Genomic DNA, 14,829 nt, shown 5'->3' on the forward strand with positions numbered 1-14,829 from the left:
TCTAATATGCTTAGCACTGTGGTAGTCACCATCATCTCTCAGAAACAGTAGTTCAGCTTCTATATCTGCTTTTGCAGCTATTTTGCAGGATTGTGGTGGGAGCTGCCTGTGCAAAAGTATAAAATTAGGCACACTTATGCAATTAATCTATGACACCACCCAGTGTAGTGTCTGCCCCTTACTACAGCCACTGGGCAGGTTAGATAACCAGCCTTACATGACTGCATGAATCTGAGTAAAAGACAAAGCAGCTCAGCCTTCCTGAGCCACGCAGGGGCCCTGACACTCTCCCTGTCCCCGCAGGCACTTCCTCTTCAAGACCTCCTCCGGAAGCACGCCCCTGTTCAGCAGTTCTTCTCCCGGATACCCTTTGACCTCAGGAACCGTTTACACACCGCCACCCCGCCTGCTGCCCAGGAATACCTTCTCCAGGAAGGCCTTCAAGCTGAAGAAACCCTCCAAATACTGCAGCTGGAAATGTGCTGCTCTGTCCGCCATTGCCGCAGCCCTTCTCTTGGCTATTTTGCTGGCATATTTCATAGGTAAGTCGAGGCAATCTTCCTCACCATTCCTGGTGGTGAGCCATGGGGCGGGGAGGGTAGATTTGGGAAGTTAGAGGCCCTTTATCTTGTCTAAGGTTTTCTTCTTGGCACCTGAAAGAGGTTATAATGAGTGATGGATGGGAGTGAGATTTCCCTCCTGGAATCTGTTTAAACCTGAGGAATTTCTCCTTCGTGATTCTAAGTGACATTTATCAGAAGCGAAAATTAAGCACCTCACTTAACCAGCTATGAGTTGTCATTCTTGCAAACCCAATTCCTCACTCTCAAAGTAGCCTTCTAGACTTCTCTGTCACTGAGTTTTAACCCAGGTCTGCGATGTTAAATTTAGGCAGCACCGGTTCACTTCATCCAGACAAACTGAATAGAAGATTAAGGATTGTGTGGCCAAGAACGTTTTGATTGGAGGGAAAGCCAAACTAACTTGCTTATTTTCAGAGCTGAGCAACAGAAATAGGACTGAGTGGCCAGAGCATGAACCCAGGTTTTTGTACAAAATCACATCACTCAGCCTTAGTTGACCTTGTCCACATCCTTTGCTTTGCCTCTGACCCCTCCCCTCACCTTGTGCTATGGAATCGTGCTCAGGTTCACCTCTCACAGCGACTGTGCTTCTGGTGCCTTAGTGTGTGACTTAGCAGCTCAGTGTAGTTGCTGGGGTACCTTCCTTCCTGTGCCAAGAGTGTTGGTTTGCACCCAGGGGGTGTAGCTGTGGAACTCTGGAAAGCAGCAGATGCTGAGAGCTCAGGGGCAGGGTGCCACATGCATATGAGCTTCCTGGGTAGGACACAAAGCCTGCTCACAGCTCCTGGCCCTGACAAGGAATCCCAGTGCCGCTACTCTCTCAGCTGAGATTGCCAATGGCAGATCTTCTGGCCTAGACAGAGACCATGGTGACGTTTGTTAAAGTTTATTTGAAACACTTTGGTAGGTCTGGCTTCGTTTCAGGGCAGCTATGACAGAGCTCCCTAGTCTGACTGTGCCATGTTGCACAGCAAACCTATAAAACACCAGCTAAAAGAGGCTATCTCCAAAACAGTTTGCAATATGTATGCTAAAACTCCTCCCATTTAGGAGAAAAGACAAGGCACCCTGACGATCAATGCTCCCTTTGCCACTTCCCAGAAACAAGTCTTCCTTCCTCGGCTCAGTGGAAACAGGAGCTTGGTGTGGGGAAGGAGTTCTAACACTTTCTTCCTCTCCAGGCAGCCAGCATGACGTCTGCCAGAGAAGAAACGAGTCTAGCACTTTATAGACCATTTGACTTCAGCTTGCCTAATGTCAGAGGAGTGTAACTGTACACACCCAGAAATCTGGGTCCTGCCCAATGCAGTACAAGCCAAAAACCAATGTACATTTTTCACTCTTCTCTATAGTGTGGCTATACTTGTCTTAAAAAAAAATAAGCATTCTATCCCTAACCAACTACATGTCTCATAAACCTCCTCTAAAAGTGAGAACATTGACACCCCAGGGAAAGGTGTCATGGTTATCTGGAGATTTGCAAAAGCCTTTTTGTTCTAAACCTTGACTCTGCATGAGGAAAGAGATCTGACACACACCCCTAATTTCAAGGCGTGTCTGTCTGTCACTTCTTGGTGAAGGATGGTGTAAGGGTCTGACATGAAGAGGGGAGAAATGTCTGTGCCTCACCCACAGTCATTTGACTGGAATCATTTGTGTTGTTGGAAGGAATCAGATAGTTGTTCAGGGACTTTGTTGAAACAAATCGAATACGCCTTCTGGGTCTTTGTATGATTTGGTTTTGTCTTAGAAACTTCACAAAGGGTCCACGTGCTCACTTTAGGTTTCATATCCCAGTGGGCACCACAGGGAGCCCACGTATGGAAATTGAGGCACACCTGTCTCTGCCAGTGGTGTCACCAATGCATCTCCTGTTCCTCTTGCAGGAGAGAGAGATGATTACTGCCTGATTTATTGAGCTTGCTAGTTAAAATATAATAGCTTTCTGTAAGGGCGATCATATAAATGGGAAACTGTATAGTGAGAGTTTAATGTTTTAATCGGATATGTAACTTGTACATGATGGATTAGGAAACATATTTATCCTCAGTCGGGGGGTGACTAGAAGCTGGACCTGAGCATCTTAGAATGGTTTATTAGTTTATAATCCATCGTTTCCTATTATGTATGCTTTAGGTAAGATTATACTCTAACCCTGGTGTATTGAAAGAGAGTTTATGACTCAAAATGAGTGATGTAACAGGCCAATTTATCCAGCAGTGATGGGAGTGGACAGGGAGCTACAGGCCTACTCCCAGCTACTGTCCAGGGATGACTACAAGTCTGTCTGCAATGAGGTGAGGGTCAGGATCCTATGTGGCAATCTTATCCCAGTGACTCGTTTCTCTTTAGCCTTGGCAAACTTGTTTGCTTTCTAAGCCTTCGTTTCCTAAGTACAACATGGAAGCAGGGTAGTTATTTATGTGCAGAAACTCTGAAGTATGGTAAGGATTAATTAATGTGCATAAATCACTTTGAAGATGAAAAGCAGTATATTATTAATTACAAAGCTGCAGGGGCATAAACAGTACATTGCAAACACAGAGGAAAGTGCTGCTGGAAGCAGCCAGTGATCGTGCCTGCTTACAAAACAAGCCATTGGGAAAGACAGAAGGGCACCAAAATACCAACGTCCCCTTGTTAAAGAGGCTGGAGCTCTTAAGACCTGAAGCCATTCTGGTTCACATACGATTCCATGTTCCCTAGAACATGACAGGTCCTGCAATTGAAACATCAGCTTCCGGACATTTATGGATAGGCAGTGGGCTGAGGCCGGCTGGGCACTCTGACAAATACATCAAATTATCTCCCTTGCATGTTTAAACCCATAGAAAGGAGGCTTTCCAGAAGTGAGCAATTTGGAATAGCTCAGCCCCATGACAAGTTCTTCCTAGACCCAGCCATGTGGGTGGGTGTAAAAGCAGAATGCCAGCCCTTGTGCAAATTGGAAGACACAGACCTTCACCAATGCAGGAAGGATGCCCCAGTTCCAGCGCGTGCAACTGGGGTGAGAGAACTTTGATGACATGCTCTTCTATCAGCTCCTCCCTGTGCCAGGCTCTCTCAATATACAAAACACCATGGAATAAAATACTCTGAAAAACTGCATGAAATACCAGGGTGCCGCTTTGCATGTCACTCAGCCCCTGGCCCACACAGTCCCCAGAGAATACTGCTGGAGGGGAGTTTAGCTGGAAATGCAAGAAAGCTTACTTCTTAGCAAATTGTCTTTCTTAGTTTCTTTTTTATCTTTTCTTTCCTTCTTTTTTTTTTCTTTCCTCTTCATTACTAAGATTGAACCTTGCACATTGTATGCACACATTCGACTGGGAAGCATGTTTTTATTTTATTTTGAGACAAGGTATTGCTAAATCACCAAGCCTGGCCTGGAACTTACAGTCCTCCTGCTCAGCCTCTCACGTAGGTGGGATTATAAACATGCACCACCATACCTGGCTAAATTGTGTTTTTCCCCTCTTAGGCAGTTTAAATACTTTTGTTGCCTACAATGCCAAAAATCCTTCTATATTCCTACACTTATGAATCACATAAAATGTAGATTTTCTCATTTCCTTTGTATGAAATGTATTATATTTTTAATCTTCATAGGATATATAACAATAACTGTCAGAATTTTCCCTGATCCAAATTGAAAGAATTTCCATTTACAACACATTTATATAATTATTCCATTTGAATTATATACCCCTGTTGCCAATGGACACTCTCCTAGAAAATAAACTGGCATATTACAATTATTTGACAAACACTGGTGCTGGGGCCCGAGAATGGAGTAACGTGGCTGGTTAGTTGCAGGCCCAAGAAGAATCTCCAGATCTCCTAAACTAGATCTTCCTGCTAGTCAGCTTGTCTTTCCTTTGTGTCCTTTTGCATTGACAGTGTAGTTACCTAGGTTCTGAAATATTGTCAGAAGTCTGAACGGTCACTTTTGTGGCATTAGCTCACCTTATGTAGTCTAGGCCTCTTTAGCAAGGGAGAGTTGGTTCCTGTCCTTCTGGAATCATTTTCTAACACAGTGGCCCAAAAGTGCACCTTTCCGCTCTCCTAATTTGTCTTAGCTCTCTGATCCCAGATATCTTCTATTACAGGGTCAGCAAACTTTGTCAATAAAAGCCAGACGGTCACATTCTGGATTCTGGATTCTGAGAGACACGCAGTCTCTGTCTTATTAAGCCATAGAAGATGTATAAAGAACCAGTGGTGGTTACACGTCCATGGAACTTTAATTATGCACATTGGAAGATGAATTGTCTATAATTTTCATGTGTCATAAAATATTCTTATTTTGATTTTTTTCCAGCCATGTAAAATGTAAAACCATTCCCTAGGGCGTGTACCATAAAAAAGGAGGTGACAAACGAAACCTGCCCCACAGTCGCAGTTTGTCAAACTCTGAGTCTCTGACTGTTCATTGCCAAAGTGTAACTTTTCAGGATGTCTCTACCTTTATGAAAAAGTTGCTTTCTGACTATCAGAATCCAAGCAAATGCCCGCTGTGAATGAGGCGGGTAATTTTCTGACACTGGCATCATAATTCATAACAAATAATTGTGTCTCACTTTGGCCCAAACCAAAAAGTAAGAAAAGTAAGCCACAGTTTTTTGGTTTTTTGGGGGGTTTTTTTCCTAGTTAAAAACTTTGCATAGGAAGATGCCTGTAATCCCAGGCACTTTGGGAAGCTGAGGTAAAAAGATCACAATTCAAGCCTCACCTGGGCAACTTAGACTTGTCTCAAAATAAAAAAGTATAAAAAGGGGGTTGCTGATAGAGTTTAGCACAAAGAGCCTGGGTTTAATCGCTAGCACTAACATAAAATAAAATAAAACCTTTCTACAGGATGAAACATCCCTTGGTAATACTATAACATTTAACTAGACCATCTAAAAGAGTGTTGTAGCCCAAAGTTAGATTAGAATCCCCTGCCCATTTTACCGCGCAATCACTTGTCTTCAATCTCTGGTTACCCCAGATCCCTCCGGAAATTCATTGCCTGTCTTTGGCAGTTGCCTGACGCCTAATGCCTTCTTTATTGAGGTTTTCCAACAGGTTGTAACAGAGCTGGGTCAGCGAGTGACATCATTATTTTTTATCCCAGAGTAACACTGAACTAAGATCCCCTCTCCTTACAAGGCTTTTCTCTGACAGTGGTGCCCCACGTGGTGGTGGGGGGAGAAAGTGCTCCTCCCAGTATGTGATCTGCTTCAATCCAGATCATCCAGGAAATTCAAGTATCAACACAATGGAACAGCGACAGTCTTCCCTGAGACATAAACAACATGTAACGCACACTCAGCTTCCCCCGCAAAGACTCCGCACAGTCCTTGAGGAGGGGAAGAGAGAATAATAAAAGCATTTGTGTCACCCTAAATTAGTTTTCAGCATTTCAGATTTCTGCCAAACTAAAATACATATCTATATATTAGAAAGTCACCTTGTCTTTTTTCACTACAGCAATTCCTGCCAAATATGAAATACTGTGTTTTACGTAAGCTGCTCAGAGCTGTGTCTTCTGCCACTCTGACTTTGATCTGTGAAGAACGCGGGCCATCAACATGTCAGGATGTTAAAAGTGTGGTAATTTGGGGTGCTTTCAGTTTCTTTTGAAAACAATGAGAGATTATTTTCTATGGAAACTAAAAGCCTACCTAATGTGTTTAAAGTTGCTACACTTGAAAATTGATATGTTGAGACTCATACTGATGAATCCTGCATTCTTGGCTGCTATTTTGTGTATTCTCGTCTCATTGAACAGAACAGGTTTGGGGAAAACATAAAGAAAATGACAGAAAATGATGAGAGCAGTATACTTATCTGGCATCTTTTGTGATGCTACAGTCTAGGAAAGATGTTGGCCCTCTCGTTCAAACCCTGAGCTCTTGGGCTATCTGAAGAGATGGTAAACCTCGCCCTCCTGCATGAATTCTAAGTTGTATATTTACCTCCTGTTATCTAAAGGGCAGAATGCTAATGATTTAATCTGAACAGTCCAGCAAATAGCATTTCCATCTAACTCCCCGGTCCCAGATGGTCCAACGGAAACAGAAAGCTGCCCACCAATAAGTCAGGGCACCCGGTTACGTTATCTGTTCGGATGTTAGTAGCAGACATTTTATCTAATAGATATGCTAATGTGCTCTTAACCTGATAATAAAGTCCTGTCAGTGCTTCTGGACCGTAAGTCTTTGGCAGTGGGACTGCTATTGCATAGCCGTACACCTGATTGCGGAGGATCTGTCAATTTACAGGAAGCAAATTAAGTCATTCATTAGCTAGGTCTCCATCACCCACCAGCCACATAGCAACATTTGTACCTGGTGTTTGACATCTGAGCAAAGATGAGCTCTTCAGCTCCACAAAAGGACTGAGCATCTTCAGAAACATATTGTGCAACATACAGAACCTGCAATGCTTCGTGATAATAGCTAAGACCAGCTGCCTTTGCTTTGTTCCCGAGATACGTGTGCTTGCTTGGAAAACACAAGTTCCAAGGTCCTGGGTTCAATTCCTGTTACCAAAAATAAAAAGTAAAAAACTCAAAGTTCTACAAGCTTAAGGCCTTTCTTCCTCAGGGGAAAATGCTGAGAAGGGGATGCAGTTTCAGGTCCTGACAGTGGAGAGCATCTTAATGTAACTAGGAGGAATGAGATGCCACAACCCGTGCACCACAAGGACCACGAGGACATGGTGTTGGCATCTCCAGCTAGCCCAGGACCTTGTGCTTCTACAAGTAGGCAGAACCAGCCAGCATCTTTTGAGTAACTACTCAAAGCTTTGTCCTTTCCTCCTCTAAAGCAGCTGCTCCTGTAGCTGTCATCAGTCAGTCCAGAAGTCACAACAGGCTACTGTTATATAGCTGTGCTGTCTTCATATACCCTGAATTTTGTTTCTGTTTGGGTCACCCTCTCCCTCTTCTTCTCCCTACCTCCCTTCCTCTGTTTCTTTCTGGTCTTGGGAATGGAACCTGGGGTTTTGAGCATGATAATCAAGCACCCTACCACTGAGCCATAACCCAGCCCAAGGGTTTTGACACACTCCTTAGCATAGTGACCAAGCCCACACCTCCCCCCCCCCCACACACACACCTGCTTCCATGGCAGCTTTTTAAATTCTCCATTTTCTAAGTCTTTCATTTGCTAACTTATTTGCACTTATTTCATGATTTCAGATGCTGGGCATTTTCTAAGTACTAACAATAACTATTATTTCATTCAGTATTTTATCTGCAACACTGTGATAGAGGTTCTTTCCTTGCCTCAGTTAATAGGCAAGCAGACTGATATAACAGACATAGTTATCAGAGAGATCTAGGTTTGAATCTGGACCTGGAAGCTACATATGAGCCATTTGACTATGGGCATGCTATTTCATCACTCTGTACTGTAGTCTTCTATTTTAAAAACTGGGACTAATTCCTGTTTTGTAAAGATACTTTAAAAAATGTAACTTTTCTTCATATCCAGTATATGGGCAGTTATTTAAAAAGTGCCATTATTATACACATTCTCAAATGGGAAGATGAGCAAGGTCTCCAATTAAACAGTGATACTTAAAGCATTTGTAATTTTTATTGTATCTGGAAAGAGAGAGTCTTGGATGGATATAACAGTGTTAAATAAATAGGTTCATAGGTCCCAAAGGCTTAGAAGACAACCCCAGTGATAAGGTCCACTCTGGCTTCTAGCATGTGAAAACAGGAAAGTATCTGAGTCTTAGAATGGGTGGAACATAATGGGACCTGGCACATGAAAGGACCAAATGCAGTTATTTTTGTTGCTGTATTAGCTGTCCACTTCTAGACATGATCCAGTAAGAAGAATAAGCCAGGTTTGGGGGTGCTTATAACCCCAGAATAGTGACTACCAATGCCTACAATATCATAGGCAATCCACAGGTCTTTGTTGAATTGATGAGTGCTGGCTCGGATTAGATGGGAGTTGGATCCTTTGTGGAAGCTATTTCCTAAGTACCCCAATCCCTTCATCTCCCCCACGGGAAGGCGAGGCTGTTTCCTGTTGATAATTGCCACAGTTCCCAAATTGCATTTCGGAATTAGAAAGCATGTAGGCAAAGGAATAGCTAGCGGGACGGTGTGAGCACCACATCGAAGCCCTCAAGTAAGAATCTGTGGTTCCCTGAAACGGAGAGCTGGCTCAGTGAAACTAGGCAGAGTTCCTGTCTGGCTGACGGCCACGGTTTGGCACTCACATTACAAAAGTGTAGCAGAATTTAGTTGGAGTTCAAGGTGAAGAAGCAAATAATGGCATAAATCTGAAAGCCTGTTGGCTGTTTTTCTGTAAGTGAGGATGTGCTAAAAAATGAAAGCAATCACTGTGAAGCACCAAGGAGAGAAAAAAACTATTATATGGTGAATTAGGTCTGTATACACAAGCTGTACAGACTCTTCTGTGCTCTGAAATGTCCTGCTTAACTATGTAGCCTCATATGACAAAAACTTGACCCAAAGCAAACTTGCACAACATACATTTTTCTCTTAAGGTTACTTTGCACCAGACTTCTTCATACCCTCCAGAAAATTCATATTTTGATTGTTAATAATAGACATTGAGAATTTTTCTGAGCCCTTTCTTATCAAAGCATTCATTAGACAGATATTTCATAATAAGGTCCTCTGCATTAGGAAAACAGTTCATCAACTATATAACCACATATAATGTTAATGTTAAAAAAGAGGTTGTTGCATTATATCTTCTGCTAATTTCCTTTTTTATAGTATCAATATTCTGGCCTTAAATAAGTAAATATTATAATATATCAAAAAATCTAGCAGCATCAAGTTACGTGGTCGTCAGAAAAGAGATTTGCTGAAAAAAAATACTGTCTTTACTTCTTGGAACCAGAAAAAAATTTATAAGCTACATAATATGTATAATCTTTCAAAGGCATTTTTTTTCTTGCAAAACCAAAGTTCTGGATGAGAAGGCAGGAGAGAGGCTTTGCTTCCAATCTGCATTTCTTTCATCATGATTTTCTTCACAGCTGTTAGGGAGGCCCTTCCCTTGGGATGAGTTTTCAGTGGAGTTAGGTCATTTGTGGGAAGATTTGTGCAAGCATGTTCAGCTCTCCCCGAGGGACTGTGATCTTTATAAAAGAAGGGCATATTACCTTGCTCTTGCCTTTGCAGTCCTGATGCAATCGTCTCAGTTTGCTTACTTATATTACACCACAAGTGCTTTAAAGTCACGTTAATGAAGTTTAGATTAAACTTTCTTATATTCCGCAGAGAAAAGTAAGTGGCAGTATGTCAAATGCATTCTGTTCTTCAGACCATGATAAACACGAAGACATTTTGCAGGGAGTTCAGTGCCTTTGAATGAGATGCATTTTCAAAACGGGTTTTAGGGCTATTTTGTGCCCCAAATTTTATCAACATAGACTTCTGGGGCATTAACTAAATTTAAAATATGTATGTTGAAATTTTCTTTTCGTGACAAAATCTGATATTTCCTCAATCTGGAGAGAATTGTTCATTACTCTTTTTCCTATGAAAAAAGTATCTTGTAACTATATGTTAATTCTATGTATTATCATTTTTACGTTAATTTAAAATTTATTAAATTTATACATAAGTATTTATATATGTTAATTTCATGTTTTTTCCATTGGATAAGACATTTATTTTGCAAAGCAATTGGCCAATTATATAACATAGAATTTGCTGACCAGCTCCATAATTTTTACCTGAAGATTTTTTTCCTGTACCTAGGGTCTAACAAGCAACCCCATAAAACAGTGTAGTTAATAAGAAAGATTAAAGAGCCTAGGGTAAATTATATTTTGCATAAATGACTAGAGCTGTGATGTTAATCAGGCACACAACAGTTATAAAAGGCATCTGAGTGTTATTTTTCCGAGGATCATCAGGGAACAGAAATTTTTACATTAAAATCTTTTTATTAATTCACTGCTATGAATCAATGGTTAGTCATCCTTTTTGTTTCCTAGTAACCTGGAGTTGTCTTTCTACTGTACAATAAGAAATTGAGGGCATTTGTGTCTGTTTTTTATCCAGTCTGTTTTTATCAAATGAAGACATTATCTCCTCCAAAATTTACGTTACAAACTGTAAATCTTCTGAGAAAAAAAAAGCTGGCCTGTGATTAGTTTACATTTCTTGGGATCACAGCAGTGAAGAGTGAAGAACCAAAGAAAGAGAAATTAATACCAAAAAGGATAGATTGCAATGAAAATGAGAAGTAAGATAAAGGTCTCAGTACTCTGGGAAGCTGAGGTAGGAGGATCGCCAGTCTAGGAAACTTAGTGGCTTAGCTAGACCCCATCTCAAAATACAAAATATAAAACCCACCAGAGATACGATTTAGTGGAAAGGCCCAAGATTCCATCCTCAGAATTGCAGAAGGAGAAAAGAAAAGGAAGCATGTAGAAACATTTACCAAGTTAACGAGCAGCACAAACTATGAAATGCCACACACCAAACAGGGATAAATGTGGAATCAGTAGGAGATAAAAGCATGGAGTCGGATGGGAGTGACCCCCTTCCCCAGCATAGCAAATGCTACATAATCTTCCACGTAATTTCTCGAACCAGGAAGTCCAGCCATGCTAATGAGATGACAAGCAACAGCTGAGAATTGCTCGGAGGTGCTGTTTTACCTCCTCATCTTACATCATTAAACTTTTGGTTCCCTCATGAGCTACTTAGATAAACAACAGTGGACAGCTCAACATTTATCCAAATAAACCAGAATGCTACTACGATAAAGGAAATTGAGTTTATAGACACAGCAGGCTCTTGCCTAATAGATTAGAGTAATGTGTCTAATGTTGAACATCAATCTACATTTCAAATATATTATGAAGGGGGCCCTCTAAAAATAATTCATCCTACAAATTGTTTTGCACTAAGGGTGGTTTATCTTCTGTTGTGTCTAATTGGTATCTATGTAATTCAGCTACAATCCTTGCTACTGAACGTGATGTAAGAGACGCAAAGAATGAATGTGACGGTCGGTTCTCAGGGGAGCATCAAACATCAGGGCTTCCAAATCACCTCCACCTTCTGATGTCTTGTCATTGGAATGACCCTTGAAGCTAGAGAACAAGTGTGTTTTTTTTAATCAAGTGAAGGCATTCTTGAGAGACTTCTTTTCAATCTTGTTCAAAAATCCACATGAGAGAGGACAATTATTTTATACCAGATTCTTTCCCTGTCATATTTTACTTGTCTTCGTGAAAGAAAGGAATGCCTATTAGATATATCTGCTACCTTACAGTTACAGCTTCCAACCAAATTCAATGAATTTATTTAGGAGAAGTCTTAGTCCCAAATGGGGTATATCTTATCCTAGAGTGAAACGTGAATATAACCAGACAGATACCTCACTTGTTATCCAAGTCATGACTGGTGGTGATGGAGACAGAGGAGTAGCCTAGTGAAAGAGAGGGGAAGGGAGGTCAGCACCCCTTTGGAGATGTGTAGAAGTGTTTGAGTGTGCCCAGATCCTACAAACACACAAGTGTATCACCACTCCCATAGATCGTACTCTGAATGTCCTGGTCAAAACCATTTTTTACTTCACATACTTTTTGAAAATAATTAATGAGCACATAATGATTGCATACATTTGTATGTGCCCACATTTGTGGGTGACAGTTTGGTAATTCAATACATGTGTATCATAGGTAATGGTCAAAGCAGGTAATTAGCACTGCCAGCTTCTTAAAATTTTACTATTTCTTTGGTTGAAATCTTCAAACTCTTGTTTTCCTGTTTGTTATAAAATGCTTACTGAATGATTGGGAGCCATGCTCTAGAACACTAGTGCCTCTTCCTCCTCACTACAGTTTAACACGTGGTGTCCACCTTCCCTTTCCTCTCTCTCTACTCTTAATTTGTGCACGCTGTGATGAAATACTCAGCTGTGGATCTGAGTTGACGTTCAGGATCCCCACTTCTGGTCCTGCTTTGCAGGTTCCCTTGTTTGCAATGCTTACAGTCATGCAGGTACAGGCATCCTCTCTCCGTCCTGTCCCTCTCCCCTTCTCAGTACATTGCACCATTAAATAGAGTGAGCCAAGTCCAGCTTTCTCCTGTCTGTCGAGTTCAATTTTTTAAAAGTCATATACATAATATGAAACGACAATACAGTTAATTTCATTTTAGGCTTTTTGAAAATGTACCATTCTGCTCATCTGCAATTTTTTTCCCCATTACATTCCCACTCTACCCAAGCTCTTCCTTCAGAAGGTCACTGCCGCGAGGGTGCTGCCTGGGTCTCCTGGTCATAGCCCTGTCTGGGAGGAAATGTCTCTATTTCTCTGGTGAGGATGTGAATGCTGATTGCATGGTGTTTTATTCTTCTCTTCAAAACTGACAGGAATTAAGCCTTTTGGAAAGGTCATCTGACCCAGCCGTGATAGCCCTATTGTAATGAAATACTGATGGCTTGTTTTAATGTCAGAGGCAAATAGGAGCGTAGAACCAAAGGAAGGATCTGTGACCAGATTTATCTTGAAGGAAGAAAAGAAATTGCTCGTCCTATTTATATGACTAAGAAATGTATTAAACAAGCCGTGGGCCCCACCCAGGGAGAATGCTGTCAAAACATGAAAAATAGTAATAATGCAGAGATCACACGAAAGTCAAGCCTGAGCTCTTCTTATAATTGTGCGTCTGAGTACCCTTGCTAATTTTGCCCACGCCCTGTGTAATTCTTTCTTCATTACACACTCCTGCTGCCTCACCCCTACCCAAAAATTTTGCCGTGCCTGTGGCTGCCACAGTATAAAACAAAACAACAAAATCAGAAAAGCAGCTAATTGAGAAGATCCCCAGAGTGGGTGGAATAAACTCTTGACTTACTGTCCTGCCTTCAGAAATCATTTACCAAGATGGATGTGCCACAGGCACTCTGTTGAGAGAATTGGTGTGGAATCTCTCCTGGCAGCAATGGAGAAAGAGGCTCTCTGCATAAGAAGTAACTCAGTATGGGCTGCAGAATCGGGAGAGGGTTCTGTGTGGGGTGTAAGAAATACTGTGATATTTTGGCTGATTTTCATTCATGGGATAGACCAAGTGGGGCACAGACCCTTATGGTAGAGAAATTTTTGTGCAAAGGGAAAAATAAGTAATTACCACAAGAAAAGTCGCACGTAGTGGCTCACGCCTGTAATCCCAGCACTCGGGAGGCTGAGATGGGAGGATCCTTGTGAGTTCAAGACCAGCCTGGGCTACAAAGTGAGCTCAAGGCCAGCCTGAACTGCATAGCGAGACCCTGTCTCAAAAAAGACAAAACAGAAAAGAAAAAGTAAGACACAAGAGAGGGAAAATCTAAGAAGCATTCCCTTGAGTACCTGTGAGACACAGAGCAATAGACATAGACGTGGTGGACATGGTGTGTGTGTGTGTGTGTGTGTGTGTGTGTGTGTGTGTGTTTCTGAGAATATACAGACAGGAGAGAGTGTGCCATTGGCTTCTACAGAATGAGAAAGAACCACATCTTCACCATTGGCTTTGTGAATAAATGGAAGCTTAAGTTTCATGGTCAGTTCAGAAAATCCTCTGACTTCGATTAAGCAGGTTCTTATTTCCAGTGGATGATGAGGTGTAGCCCATCTGTCAGGGCCCTGTCCCTGGAATCCGCAGAGACTCTATCCATTTAGCTTTAAAACCCAAAGAAAGGAACATGACGTGAGAAGGGAAACCAAAGCCCCAGAAAGATTACCGTGATGCCAAACAGGGGACCCGAAAGCTTCCCTCTGAACCACGTGGTAGCCGAAGAGTCCTGGGTCCTGGCACGTGAGGGTCACTGGGGTGTCTTGACTGAAGATTTTCCACATGTACATAAAGATTCTCCCCATAGAAAAGAATTTTGATTGGGGCTTTAATGCCTTTGAATGCACATCAAGAATAACACTGAGATGCTTTCACCATAGCCTTGGAATCCTAAAATAAATAATAGAAAAATTGTGATTTAAAATATAATTCCAAATACTAACTGGGCCCTGCTGCCTAGATGAGTAATAAGCTTCAATAAATGTGTGACAGGCACAAGGCTCTTCAGTATGAAGAGTAGTGAGGCCTCAGAAATAGAAATAGGTTTTTCATTACATGAGGGATTATGTTCAGTCTGACTGTGGAGCCTGTTCGCAGGGCCACAGCTGCGTCTTCTGCCTCCGGTCGAATTAACCAGTAATAGTAAACCAGTGACGGGCTGCCCGAAGCAGCGATTTGTTTTAGGGAAGA

General features: G+C 41.7%; 1 protein-coding gene across 13 annotated transcripts in view; it reads left to right on the plus strand.

Annotated features, from left to right (window-relative positions):
- Tenm2 (teneurin transmembrane protein 2) overlaps window positions 1–14,829 on the plus strand; it is a 1,173,780-nt gene that overhangs the window by 931,301 nt on the left and 227,650 nt on the right. For all 13 annotated transcript variants that reach the window (XM_063230744.1, XM_063230743.1, XM_063230746.1 and 10 more), the window contains one exon: window positions 304–542. In XM_063230744.1, the coding sequence (XP_063086814.1) occupies window positions 304–542 (239 nt within the window). The remainder of the gene's footprint in view (window positions 1–303; window positions 543–14,829) is intronic.

This window comes from Cavia porcellus, unplaced genomic scaffold (assembly GCF_034190915.1).
Source record: "Cavia porcellus strain 051 isolate PalLab524CR breed Dunkin Hartley unplaced genomic scaffold, mCavPor4.1 scaffold_19, whole genome shotgun sequence".
In the NCBI taxonomy this organism is placed as follows: Eukaryota; Metazoa; Chordata; class Mammalia; order Rodentia; family Caviidae; genus Cavia; species Cavia porcellus.